Source organism: Acinonyx jubatus, chromosome B3 (genome assembly GCF_027475565.1).
Source record: "Acinonyx jubatus isolate Ajub_Pintada_27869175 chromosome B3, VMU_Ajub_asm_v1.0, whole genome shotgun sequence".
Classification (NCBI taxonomy): Eukaryota; Metazoa; Chordata; class Mammalia; order Carnivora; family Felidae; genus Acinonyx; species Acinonyx jubatus.
Genome location: NC_069386.1, coordinates 118,350,467 through 118,365,095, shown reverse-complemented (window position 1 = coordinate 118,365,095; position 14,629 = coordinate 118,350,467). Strand labels below are relative to the sequence as shown.

General features: G+C 39.7%; 1 protein-coding gene across 16 annotated transcripts in view; it reads right to left on the bottom strand.

Annotated features, from left to right (window-relative positions):
* TTLL5 (tubulin tyrosine ligase like 5) overlaps positions 1 to 14,629 on the bottom strand; it is a 282,100-nt gene that overhangs the window by 175,756 nt on the left and 91,715 nt on the right. For 10 of the 16 annotated variants that reach the window (XM_053224740.1, XM_053224738.1, XM_053224747.1 and 7 more), the window contains 3 exons: positions 11,957 to 11,995; positions 4,913 to 5,080; positions 3,682 to 4,014 (listed from right to left, as the gene is read on the bottom strand). In XM_053224740.1, the coding sequence (XP_053080715.1) occupies positions 3,682 to 4,014; positions 4,913 to 5,080; positions 11,957 to 11,995 (540 nt within the window). The remainder of the gene's footprint in view (positions 1 to 3,681; positions 4,015 to 4,912; positions 5,081 to 11,956; positions 11,996 to 14,629) is intronic. The other 6 variants (XM_053224741.1, XM_027066199.2, XM_027066203.2 and 3 more) reach the window with 3 other exon arrangements.

Below are 14,629 nucleotides of genomic sequence, written 5' to 3'. Positions count from 1 at the left end.
TTCCTTCAGGAGAGATTTTGGTTACTTCAGCTGATCGGCCTTCTGACACTCTAGCCAGAATTACATCAGCGAAGATTAGGGCCCAACACAAACTTTGTTTACAATCCTCACACATGCAATCACTGAATGCTTTCTATTCACTGTTCCTCCAAAGTTAGGATGAAGGACTTGACCAGAGTGAACTGGACATCCTAACAGGGTCTAGGTCTAACCTCTGCGTTATGTGCGGGAGGGACCGAAGAGGAGGGGAGTCAGGTTGGAAGCAGATTTGCTCTTGAGAGTTTAATATAGAAGATCTTCAAAGCATAAAATACAAGTAAGGCTACATGTTTCTAACTAATGGGGATGGTTTATGGGAGCACAGTATGATTCTGAAAAAACAAATTTCTATTTTCAAATGTTTCTCAACAAGGACACTTATATTCTTATTCACCTGGAGACCACTTTCCCCTCAACCATTTACCTCCACAACAAACTATTTGCAAGACAAAACAAATGACAAAAATTCTTAATTTTCATCCACAAATTCACTTGCTACCTAATGAGGTAGAAATGGCATGTTTCACATATCTCCCAAGTAGCAGAATACCTCATTTTATTAATCATTCCTCTAACGCTGAAACGTGAAGGTCTGTTGGATAAGGGAGATGTCACTTCGAAGTTGAGATTTCAATCGTTATTTTGTTGTAAGTCATTGCCACAAATCAAATGAACAAGTATGGAGGTTTCCATTTCTATAAACCTTATTGAAGGGACCCCTGGGTTGTTAATTCTGAGACTGCCCCCAAGATACTTGGACACACTGGTTGGCTAGGCATTTTCAACATACCAAAAAAGATGAAAGAATGAAAGCTAGAAATGATTTATACCAGTGAAACTTGGTTTTAAAACCATAAAAGCTTATATGGATCCTCAGTATAAAAAATACGCAACTAAAGGCTGGGGCCTGGAGTCTCGAATCCTTGCCACGACCTCCCTGAGACCCCTCAGTAGCCACTGAGGTGCCCCACAGAATCATGGGTAGCTACAGGGAACAGAGTCTGAAAACCACTCATTTGCATTAACACACCAGGCAACTACAACAGTTTACTCAGTAAAAGTCAGATCCATAAGATTTATGAAGAAATCATTTATTTCTACAACAGCTAAGTAGAATGTTATTGCTGGAAAGGGCCTCAGAATATAATCCAGTGGTTTTCAAATGTTCTATTTCAACTCAGTGGAATCCTTTTTCCCCCTCAGAAAGCACAGTCCGAAAAACATTTGTCTAACCTTATACCTTGGCCTGAAAGAAAAGGAAACTGAGGCACGGAGAAGCTCTCTGACTGGCCGCCATGATCACACAGCCAGCTGGGAATCACTAAAAAGCGAAGAGAGAGTCCAGGTCTCCCAACAGTTCAGTGAGCTCTCAACTAACAGACTCTTCCAAACCGTAACTCCATCTGCATACCTCCCCAAACCCCGACGTCACCCGCCACCCATGCAATATAAGAACTGCCCTCTAACTTAGAAAATAAAGGCCATCGTGCATAAATACGTAAACTCCTTTCCTCTTTAACTTCTAACTACTACACTCAGCCCATAGTGCTTTCTTTCTGACTTAACAGGAAGAGAGACCCCTCCAGTGGCCTCTTTCGCCTTCCTTTGGGGTCCTTCTCTATCAATATCCATTTCTGTATCTCTGGTCTTCTTACCATCAAATCCTTCCCCTCGTCTATAAATAAGCTTCAGAATCCCCATCGTTGGGAAAAAAAAAAAAAAATCCTTTTCTCTTAGCTCACTCCTCACTCTCTCTGATGTGTTCTCATCTTCTTTTCATTGCCAAATCCTCTGAAAAAGTTAGCTTGCACTTGCTTTCTTATTTCTCAACTCGTAATTTCTCACAACTCAGAGGCTGGCCCTATGTCAGAAATGCAGCAGTCTCTTCTCACTCTTCACGCTCTCTCGGGCCGTCTGAAGCATGCTACAGCTTGGAACTCTCATTCTGGAGAGTTCTACCACACTCCCACCTCCTACGCTGATGCTTACCTCTCTAGCTGCTAGTTCCTACCTCTTTACTATTAAACACCGGTTTTCCCCAGGGCTCAATTCTCCTCCTTTTCTCCAGTCTATGCTTGCTGGACTAAATGAATTGGACAAGTTCACTCACTCTGAAGTTCTTAACTATCAACTGCCCGATCCTGTTCAACTCTTACCCTCAAAGTGATATCTTCACCGATCCGCTGAGCAACTTCATCCCAGAGCCCTCCCTCCGCCTCACCGTGCCCCAACTGAAACATCATTTTTATCCTGAAACCAACTCCTATGCTCCTTAAGTGGACTGATGGCATCGCCAAGTTGTTACATTTGGAAAAATCCAGCCTCTCTGGAGTTCTTACATCTACAGAGACCAAGCCCTGCCAATTTTAACCTGCAAATTTCATCCGGGCCATCCCATTCCCTCCATTCCTATAGTCGTGGCTCTGGTCAAGGCCTTCATCTTTCTGGCTCTGGACTACTGTGACAGCCCCTAACTCACCTTTCTGCCATTAGTTCTCCTCTTATCAATCACTGCCCCACAATGCACCTGGAATCTACTTTCTAAATCAAGGTCTGACCATAGCATTCATCTGCTTAAAAATTATCCGTTTAGAAAATACAGTCCCGGTTCCTCTTAAACCCCTTTGTGATCAAATGACATCCAATTATTTAGTCGTATCTCTTACTGCACACTTCTCTCTGTGTAACTCCACCACGCTAACCCAGGTTTCTCAAACTCGCCAAGCTCATTCCAATTTCAGGGCCTTCAGACTTGCTTGTCTGCCTGGAACATTCTGCCCCCTGATATTCCATGACTTGGCTCCTTCTCATCATTCAGGACTCACCTCAAAGGTTACCTCTTCATGCCTGAACATGACAATCTAAAGAAACCCTCCACCCAATTACACTCTAACACTACAACCTGTTCTTTCTGCATTGCACTACTTACTCCCTGAAACTACCTTGTTTCTTTTGTTTACCGTCAGTACACCCCCCAAGACCGTAAGCCCCACGAGCCTGTCTTGGTCTCTACTGTAACACTACCATAGCCTAGCACATTCCCGCACAGGGCGGGTGCTCGATAAACTTCTGTTGAAGGGCTGAATGAATGGCTAGACTATCACATCTCTCTGCCTTTATTTCCTCTCCTGGCACTTCCGCACTTAGCTGTCACCTCTCGGCCCTCGTGGCATCCTACTCATCCGCCAAAGCCTGATTCAAATATTGCCACCTCCCTAATGTCTCTCTAGGCCTCCCAGGCAAGATCAGTCACTCTGTTTTCTGTATTTAAGATACAGAGCGCTTTGTCCATACTGGCGCCCCCGCTCTTTAAGGATCCCTACCCAAAACCGTGAGCTGCTTGAACTCTGTGCTTTTAGTGACTGACACTCCAGCCCAGCAAATATTTGTTGGGCCAGTGAGACCTGGGTATGGATTGCAGCGCTATACCTTGGGCAAGTGACTCCTCTTGACAATTATTAATATTCAAAACAACATCAAAAGTAATGACATTCTTCCTTAGTAACAATAATAACAAAATCAGAGTCATTACTTCCCAGGACCACTGTCAGAAAAGGAAAATGGCTGTAGAGCCATCAGCCCAGGACCTGGTACACAATACAAGTCATTGGTTTTACTATTACAACTACAAAAGGTACATACCTAAGACTGCCGTTATCTTGCAGAATCTGCATCAGGTTAAATTTAGGCTCTGGCTCCTGAGTCTCAGTTTTGCAGCACTGTTCACCTTTATTGTTCCATTCAGAAACTTTCGCGGCATTTTCTTTGGGTGAATTTTCTACCATAACAGTCAGTGGGGGGGTGTATTTGGCTTGACTTTCTCCGAGGGACCCTGCAGACTCCTCCTGGGAAGACTCCTGTTCTTCATCTTCGTCGTCTAATGCAACTTCTTCCTCCTCTTCACTCTCTGTCTCGGTTTTAACATTCATTTCAGCTGGTTGAGTGATCACTAAATGCGAAGAATCACTAATGTTGCTGAAAAAAGATTAAATTTTCCTCTCTCCCAATACCTTCATCTTTTTAATAAAATCCCATTTCTAAATCAGACCACAATAGAGGCACATCAACAGCACACACATGCCACTCTACAGTCTTACATATTTCAAAAGCCTACAATGACCTCCATTAGAGTTCACGTTCCTCACCATAATACCAATGGCTCTCTCTCAACGTCAGGCAAACATCTTGGGTAGAGTAATCTCTACAGTGTGTTGGAGGTTTTCAGAAGGGCACAAGGAGCAGGGGAACATCGTTCTATCCTATGTTTATTCATTACCTTTCTCTTTCACCAACTTGGAAGGTCCGTGAGGACAAGGACTATACCTTTTTTATTCACCAATGAAACCCTAGTGACCAACATGCCTGATACAGGTGCTCAACAAAGGAGGGAAGGAGCGGGCGGGCGGGTGGGGGGAAGGAAGTCAGTCCATCAATCATGACAAACAGACCTATGACATGGGAGCATCTTGGAGAGAAACACATTCCTCTTTGTTCATGTTTAAAATATTTATATGATTTGGCAATGTCAAGGGATGAACCAGCTTTAATACCTAATTATGAAAAACCTGAACAACAATGCTCAGGGTTCCATTAAACTTCAGCTAAAGTGTTTCTTTCTACTGATTTATCTCTACATCTCAAGTATTTAGCCATGGGCCAAAACGTATGTGCTTCAGTTATTCCCCAGCACAAATACTATAGACTGGAAGATTTAGAAACTTCCAACCCTTTTGAAATTAAGTTTCAGAGAAAAAGACTACGCAGAAAAATTAAATGTATGCATGAGGAAGGTTCTGATTGATTAAGTATGAAGTAAGAAGCTGATCAACTGGGCCTGGCAGGACCCGGACAGTGGAGTTTGGCGTAAGCTCACCAGCAGGTACCTGGGTATTTTGGCCTCATTGCCCTCAATCTGCCATTCCGTCGTCGATGTTTCCGCACCTCCAAAGACAGGAGCTTCCTCTCATAGAGGGCAGCGTGCAGTTTGGCCTTGGAGTTCATACTCTCCACCTTCAATTCCGGTGCTCCGTCAGCAGCCAGTCTATGGAAAAAAAACAATATGGTTGCTACAGCCTTCAGAAAGCTCTCCTTTATTCCAAGGCTAAGCTTGACAGAATTCTGTAACCACAACAGGTTGGGCATGGTGTGTCTACTGAATTCTAAAAAGTTTGACAGAAAAATGGGAATACTGGAATTGGAATCTACATTAAAACTTCCCTAAGGGCCTGTCTGAATTTAGTAAATATTCTGAACAAAAACATATCTGAAAACAATGTTTAAGTGTTTTTAAAGTATTCAGTCAGGCTGGCTGACGGTTTACCGCAAAGACCATAAAGTGCCACCCAATACCTTATACCTAGGGATGACTGGGAGATACTGGCAACGCTTTCATTCTTAAGCTGGGTGGTGGCTAGAGGTGTTTGTTTTATTGTTACTCATTATAGTTTACTCAGACTTATACAAATATTCTTCCAATGTATACGCTATTTAATAAACACAAATTTAGCAGAAGTTGAGACAAGGGGAGGAACGTTTGATAGCCTGTGAATACGGTAGCCCAGAGCTAAGATTTATGGCGGAAAGTCTCAGTCAAAAGTTACCAAGACCCCGAGGCACACCAAGTCTCAAACATTCCAACAAAAGGAACTCTCCTCCCTAAGAGTCTACTTAGTTACAGGAGGAGATAGGCGGAGGTGGTAGGGACTCTCCAGCTGGTGATTATAGGTCAGGAGTTAGTGTCAGAGGCACAGACAAGGGAAGGCAGCAGATGGTGGACAAAGCCAAGTTCAATCAGGTCATGGACGGGAAATGGGGTGGACAGAGGATGGCAGCAGCTACATTAGGCATTAAAGTACGATAAATCAGAAGTTAGGGAAGTGACTGGTATCAGGCCCAATCCAAACAAGGACCGGGAAAAGTACTGGGCAGGCAGAGCTAACTAGGTCAGCAAAGACAGAGAGGGATCTTGGTCAATGGGTCAGAAAAGAAGTGCCCATGTCAGTGTCTAAACCAGGCAGCTAACTCTGAATACTCAGAATGCAAGATCTAACCGGTTGGCTCTGAATTCTCTCTCTTCAACTCCCTGGAACTCAAACTGTATTCCCTTTGAGGTCAAGGGACCTCAATTCTCTGAGAGTTTTCAATCTCTAAGCATGATGGAAAGACTGTGTCTTTTGGTCTATTTAGGTGTTTTAGGGATTTCTGAGTAGATAAACTGGACAGTAAATCTTCTAGAATCTTTCTCGCTAGAGCAGGAAATTGAGCCAAGAATAGAGATGGTCCTGACACATGGGGGCAGACACCGGAAGCAAATTAATAAACTTTAAAAATAGTTCCAAGTTCAAAGCCAGCTTACCATAGTCCCAAAAACTGAACACTGCACCCCCCTCACACACGCATGTAGTTGTGAAAATAGATTTTTAGCCAGTTAAAGAAAATGAAACAAAACTAACATTTTAAAATAACAACTATGAGCTTCTAAGAAACCCTGAATAGACCAATAAGTTCTAAGTATTACACGGGATGGAGGTAGGGAATGATGGAGAAATTATGAATCTGATAAACAGAATTAATAGTTCTATACGGGTAAAGACCAGGCTTGCGTGTCAGTCACTGGATCAGAAATGGTCCTGAGACTGCCCAGCACATAGCTGACATACCATTAATATTTTTAAATAAACAACTGAATTCACTGTAAGTAAATTATAACACCTTTTAGCTACATCTACCTCATTTTATTTTTCTAACATTGTATTCTGAAAATATTTACACAAACAGAAAAGTTTTAAGAACTGTACAGCAGACAGCCATGTACCCATTGCCTAGTTTCTGAAATAAATATACTGCTATATTTGTTTCAGCACATATATATCCAACCATCCCTTCTTCTATTCATCCACCAATCCATTTAATTTTTAAAGCATTTCAAAGTTACACACAGATGTCAGTGCACTTTGTACCTAAATGCTTTAACATGCACATCGTTAGTAGCTAGAGTTCAGTATTTGTTTTATGGGTATTTGTTTTTGGTGTTTTGGTTTATTGTTTCTGTTTAGTTTGTTTGTTGGTGAGCTAAACACCATATACAGTGAAATACCCAAATACTACAATGCCCATTTGTGAGTTCTGACAAATGCCTAGAACTATGTAACCCGAGCTCTAACATTACCACCCCCTCAGAAAGTTCTCACGAAGCTTCCCAGTCAATCCCTCCCTCACACTCCTAAAGGAGACCACTCTCCTAAGTTGTTTCGTTACATATTAGGTTTGCCTACTCTAGAACTTCTTAAAAATGGAATTGCACAGTATGAACTCTTATAAGTTTCCTTTCATTCTGCCTGTTTTTGAGATTCATCCACGTGATGTGTATCCACACTTATGCCTTTGTACGGCTCAGGATTAGTCCACTCTATGAATAATCCACAGTTTACCTACTCTCTGGTTATCGGACCCCTAGGTTGTTTCCAGTTTGGGAATATTATGAATGAAGCTGCTATGGACATTTTTGTACAAGTCGTTTTGTGGTTACGTTTTTCATTTCTTCTGGGCAGAGATCTCAGCACGGAGCTTTCAAGGCTAGCAAACTGCCAGACCCCTCCTAAAGAACTCGTACCAGTTTCTGCTGCCAATGACAATGCACCAGAGCTCCATTAGCTCCACACCATCTGATGCTGTCGGTCATTTTCAGGTTGTTCCCAGCTTTACTGAGCTGTCACTGACAAATAAAATTGTAATGTATTTAAAGTGTACAACACAATGACATAATGCGAGCCATTCTGCTGGATTTCAGTGGTATCTCGTAGTTTAACTTGCAATTCTCTGATAACTAATGGTGTTAAGCACATTTTCATGAACATACTGGCCACTCACATACCTTCTTTTTGAAGTGTCTGTCCAAATATTTTACCCATTTGTAAGAGGGCTGTCTTCTAATTTTTCAGTTATAGGAGTTTGTCATACTCTCTAGACACCAGACCTTTGTTTGATGAATATCTTCACCCGGTTTATGGCCTGCCTGGTCACTTTCCAAACAGTATGGGATGATGATAATTTTGAGGAAATCTAGCTTATCATTTTTTCTTTTTTGGGTACCACTTTCTGCGTCATGTTTAAAACTTTTGCCAAGCCCAAAGGCCCAAAGACACTGTCCTAGATTTTCCTCAAGAAATTTTATCGTAAGAGCTTTTCTGTTTATGTCTCTGAATCATCACTAATTTTTCTGGGAGACAGGGGCTGAGGTTCAGTTTTAAAAGTACAATATCCAGTTCCAGTCCTATTTGTTAAAAAGTTTCCTTTCCCCATTGGATTACTTTGGGCCTTTTGATACAAGTCAAATGACCACATAAATATAGGTCTGTTTCTGGACTCTCTTTTCTGTTCAACTTGCCACAGTTTTGATTACTAGAACATTGTAGTATTTCTTTAAGTAAGGTACCCTAAGTCTTTTTCAAGATGACTTTGGATACTCTAAGTCCTTTGTATCTCCACATACAAAAACAAAAAAAAAAAAACTTAAAGTCAATTTCTGCTTTGGTGAAGAAAAATACAGTGGATTTCTACAAAAAAAAAAATCTCTATATATATACTGGAATTATTATATACACACACACACATATATATATGTATATATATATATAATATATATATATATACATATATATACACAATACATATACGTATATATATACTGGAATAATGTATCAGATCTTTAGATCAATTTGGGCGGAACAGACACTTTTTGCAATATTCAGTCTTCTAATCCATGAACATCACATATCTCCCCACTTATTTAGATCTTCTTTCATTTATTTCAGTAATATTTACTGAATATTTAGCTTTTACTGTATAGGTATTAAACATATTTTATAAAATTTACCCTTGAGAATTTCGTATTTTCAAATGCTACCATAAGCAAAATTTAATTTCATTTTCAAATTATTTACTACTAGTATTTAAAACTACAATACATTTTAGTATATTGACCTTATGTTCAAAGACCTTGCTAAATGCAATGATACGTTCTTGTAGTTATTCTGTAGATGTTTTAAGATTTCCTATTAACTTGGGGTGCCTGGGTGGCTCAGTCAGTTAAGCGTCTAATTTTGGCTCAGGTCATGATCTCATGGTTTGTGAGTTTGAGCCCTGCGTCAGGCTCTGTGCTGACAGCTCAGAGCCTGGAGCCTGCTTTGGATTCTGTGTCTCCCTCTCTCTCTGCCCCACCCCTGTTTGCACTCTCTCAAAAATGAATAAACGTTAAGAAAAAAAAAAAAAGATTTCCTATTAACTAGCTCAGATCATCCAAGATGAAAGACATTTGATTTCTTCACTTCCAATCTGTATGCCTTTTCTTCCCCAACCCTTGCTTCATTGTACAGCTTGGGACTTCTAGTATAAAGTGACTACAAATGGTGAAAATGGACATCTTGGTATCTTATGATTCATGGAAGGAAGCCTTCAATATTTTACCATTAGGTATGATGATAGCAATAGATCTTTTATAGATGGCATTTACCAAATGAAGAAATTCCTTCTATTCCTTATTTACTAAGAGTTTTTATCATAAATGTGTTGAATTTCATCAGATGCTTTTTTTTTTTGGATCTAATAAAATGATCATCGGGTTTTTTCCCTTTGTATATGGTGAATTATACTGATGAATTTTCAAATGTTAAACCAACATTGCATTACTAGGAAAAACCTCTCTTAGTCATATGTATTACCCTTTTTTTTTATACTGGTAGATTCAATTTGCTACTATTCTTTGAAGAAATTTTGTGTCTCTGTTCATGAAGATATTAGCCTGTAATGTTCTTTTTTAATGTATACTTATTCACTTTGAGAGAGAGAGAGAGCACATGCGCGAGACAGGGGAGGGGCAGAGAGAGAATCCCAAGCAGACTCTTTGCTGACAGCAGAACCATGAAATCACGATCTGAGCCAAAATCCAAAGTCAGACACTTAACCAACTAAGCCACCCAGGCACCTCCCCTACCTTTTAAAAAATGTCTTTGTCAAGCTTTGGTGTCATAATTAATGTTGGTGTCATAAAATGAATTGGGACGTGTCTCTTCCTATAGTTTTGAAAGAATTTATGTAAGATTGGTGCTGTTCTTCCTCAAATGCTTGAGAGAATTCACAAGCAAAACTACTGGGCTTGGGATTTTCTTTGCAGAAAGATTTTTGATTACAAATTCAATATTCTGAATAGATACGGGACTATTCAAAATTTCTATTTCAGCTTGTGTCATTTTTGTCAAGTATTCCCTCCCAAGGAATTCAGACATTTCCTCTAGGTTGTCAAAGCAATGGAATAAGGTTATTAATAATACTCCCTTAATGTCCTTTTGACTTCTGTAGGATCTATAAATTACTTCCTTCTTTCCTATCTGATATTGGTAATTCTTGTTCTTTCTTCTTACTAGATCAGTCTACGTAAGAGTTTATGAATTCTATCTTACCAGTGAACAATTTTAGATTTTACTGGTTTTCTTTATTGTTTGTCTTTCATTTAATTGATTCCCACCCTTTATTATGTCCGTTCTTCAATTTACACGGGTTACTCTTCTTTATCTAGTTTCACAAAATGGAATGTTAGATCAGTGATTTAGTCCTCTGTTTTCTAATACAAGCATTTAAGCAGCTATAAGTTGCCCCCAAAACATGACATGAGCTGCATCCCACACATTTTAATGTTACATTTTTCTTATCATTCAGTTTGAAATACTTTCCAATTTCCCTCATGATTTCTTTCTTGACCCATGCATTATTTTGAGGTGTTGATTTCCAAATATTAGATTTTCTATTGTTACTGCTTTCTAATTCCACTGTGTTCAAAGACCATACTGTTTATGATTTTAATCTTTTTAAATGTATTAAGATGTATTTCGTACAACAGCACATGGTCTATTATATGCCAGCTTTCATTTGCTTATGCCTCTATACCACCAAAAAACTCCTGATGGCAATATAAATGCCAAAAATGAAGGCCAGAACCAACTGAATTTTAAATACTTATTGTTTAAGATTTTTTTCTTTTGTTTGATTTTTTCTAATCGCCAAATTGATAGCAATATACTCTAGGAGGCATATTCTTTGACGAGAAACTGGGAGGAAACTTATAAATTAACTGTGACTTTCATTTGGAAGCAAGTTACAAATTCAACCTCTCCCAGTTTTCCCTTAATTAAACGGCAAGCATATGTTTTCCTTCTTTAAAGAAAAATTAGATTTAGGCTTCAACGGGTTTCAACAAGAAACCAGGTTTATCCTAATCCTTAAATGTGAAACTAACAACTAGATACAGGATGTTTCTTTCTATGTTCCTATTGTTGACATTTTGTTTTCTCAAGAGGCAGAGCACAAAGGGGATGTATGTAAGGTCTCAAACCAGGGGGGTATAGTGCTTAGGTTTAAGAGTTTTTGTTGTGGTTGCGGTCTTCGGTTGGGCAAGGCCATCCCAGCCCTTCCTCTAAGACCCTTCTCTTCTCCACCAAAGTGAAGAGCCACAGGTATTTTGAATGCTTTCAGTTCTGTGGCAAACTGGAAGCAGTTCTGCTCAGTCCCATACGGCATAGAGTTATAGGCTCCAAGTATATCAAGGCCAAACATAACCACTTATTTGACTCTATCATGACAGGAGTCTTGAAATCTCCTTTTACTTTGGTGTCTCTCACACAGCCAAGCAAGAACACTATTATTATCAGTTCAAATGATATACCTGTAGTTATAAAAAAAAAAGTAAATCTCAAATTTAGTTTGTAAAAAGTTGCCGCAGTAGAGTGTTTCAACAGAAACATTTTTTATGTTACTATTCAAGCTGAGCCACCAAAAATGGCTATATAAAATATCATGCTTAGCCCGTGCATGGTCACACATGGTGCACATGGAAAGAATTTCTCAACTTTTAAAAATCAGTTACCGTGTTCTTCCTGTCAATAAGCTTCTTCTTGGGTTTCCCCTACAGAAGTAGAAAGGACAACTGGGTTAGAGGACTGTTCAGATATTCTCTCCTGAGTTCACATGCACACACACACACACACACACACTCCTGAGATAATACAGAATTACGCCAGGGAAGTCATCTTTGGGGAGAAGCAGAGAAATATATTGAGAAAAGAAAAGAGTCCCATAAGCATGGGGGAAGATCAATTAAAAAACCACAGGGAAAGGACAGATGACTTCTAGGGAAGAATCGTAACAATTACTTGTATTTGTGTATTTAGTCACCAATCAAATCACACTTCTTCTTCACCACCACCATGTGAAGAAGGTTATTATCAACCCTGTTTATAAAAAGGAGGATATGATCGTTTTGTGACATGCCCAAGGTTGAAGCTTAGTGGGTTCAGATTTGAACCCAGGAGTTAGGTCTCAGACGCCCACACTCTTTATACTTTCACTGAACTGTATTTAGTAAAGGAAACCAATCTCAGTTTTCATGGGGTTTAAAAAGGATGCTCAGAAGAAATATTTTTCACAATTAAAAAAAAAATCCCTTTAAAAAAAGAGCTGCTCTCCATTGTCTCTGAACTAGAGTTTGGCCTCTCACCGCAAGAAGTGAATGCCATTTATGTTTAAATTAGCTTTTGTTTTTCCTTTAAAACATTCTTTCCACAATTTCCTTTCATTTAACACATACTCTATCTCTTTCTTAATTTCTTCATTTTTATTTGTATTCATTTGTGAATGTGTATATTTAGCTCAGTACAATTTTATCACGACATAGATTCACGTATACATCACCGCCGAGATACTGCACAATTTCATGACCAAAAGGATCCCCTGTGTCATCCTTTTATAACCACACAGCTTTTACCTACCTAACCCCTGGCTTCCTTTAATCTGTTCTACATTTAAAAATTTTATCATTTTGGAAATTTTATATAAATGAGAACCTGTGGGATTGGTTTATAAAAAAGAGACACATGCAATCTAGGTCAAGATTTTCTAGTTAGAGAAAACCAAGTAAAAGTAAGTCTTCACCAAAATGTTTTGTCTTTCCCGTCCCATGTCTTCTATTCATGCCAATGTCCTAACATTGTCATCTTACCATCAGAAAGCCTCAAGATGACTCTCTCATCCGATAATGCTTTGTCTCGGTAATATGCAATCATGGTTTCGCATTACAATCACCTCAGCAGCGTTTAGGAAGTACCAATGCTTCAGTCTGGGGCTGGGGCCAGGGCATAAACATGATTTACAAAATCCACAGGTGTTACTAATATGCAGTCAGGGTTAAAATTACCCTCATACTAAAAGACAGTAGGTAAGATACTGTTTCACAAGGCAGGGAGGTAGGTGGGGGGGTGAGTGGGAGGGGGCAAGAAAAAGGAAGACAAAATTAACCTAAAAGAAATGATGAGGGAATCAGTTTGAAAGTAATTCGGACACGAATACAACAGGATTTTTGAGAGAAAAAAACATCAATTCAAATCGAAGAGAGGAGACTTACCGGAGATGTTAGGGCTTGCAACAAATGCAATTTCATGTTTTCGGTTCATGTTTTTGTGTGTGTGCCTACCATGTGGTACGCTCTAGATATGGACAAAGATGAACATAACAAAGTACTACTCTTAAAGGCTCACTTGTAAAGTAGGCAGGCTAGTAAGTAAACAAGCAATTCTAATACGAGGAGGGAACCTGAATCACACCGAGGGACCGGCAGGGCCGACAGAACCTCCTCCTAGTCTGGGCAAGAGGACAAAGGACACAGCTAGAAGAGTTCAGGGACGAACTGAAGGCCGTGCCAAGGGTGGTGAGTAGGTAAGAAGGAGGAGGCATGAAACAGGAAGCTGATACAGAGATACTGGCCATGGTTGGATATGGAAAAGTAGAGACGAGGCTAAAAGGGTAGGCAAGAGTAGATCACGAGGCCTTTCTTTGCTAAACACGGGCATTCATGTTTTTATTTTGTTTTATTTCTTATTAATGTTTATTTTTGAGAGAGAGACAGAGAGACCACGCTCACGAGTGGGGGAGGGGCGGGGGACAGAGTTTTCCGAAGCAGGTTCTGCGCTGACAGCAGAGAGCCTGATGCAGAGCCTGAACTCACAAAACGTGAGATCATGACCTGAGCTGAGGTTGGACGCTTAACTGACTGAGCCACCCAGGTACCCTGAAATTCATATTTCTAGAATGCTTTGTAAACAGGTGTTGTTTCTGGGACTCGAAGAAAGAATTCAGGGAGTATACCAACTTAGATGGAGAAAAAATTAATCCTCCCTCCAACTGAAATTTAGCATTTCCTTCATATACATGTTGGAAACCGTCTACAACAGTGTCAGTATGAGTTTGTTACCAAAAGAAAATAATACATCCTTTTTTTCATATTAGAGATATTACAGGTATCTCAAAATCTTGCCAACATGTATCACACTTTTGAAATTCTGGTGGTTATTAGACCCACTGGTAGCCTTATTATTGGATTGTTAATAAAGAAACACATATATTAATACATCTCAAATCTTTTTATTGTTCTACTCCCCCTAGGAGAATGCTTCCTAATTTGGCCAGAGGTTCTCAGACTGCCCTTTCCTTCTCCCTCATGGGAACGCAAAGGTTGGAAAGACTGAGCCTCAAGCATAGAGTCTAT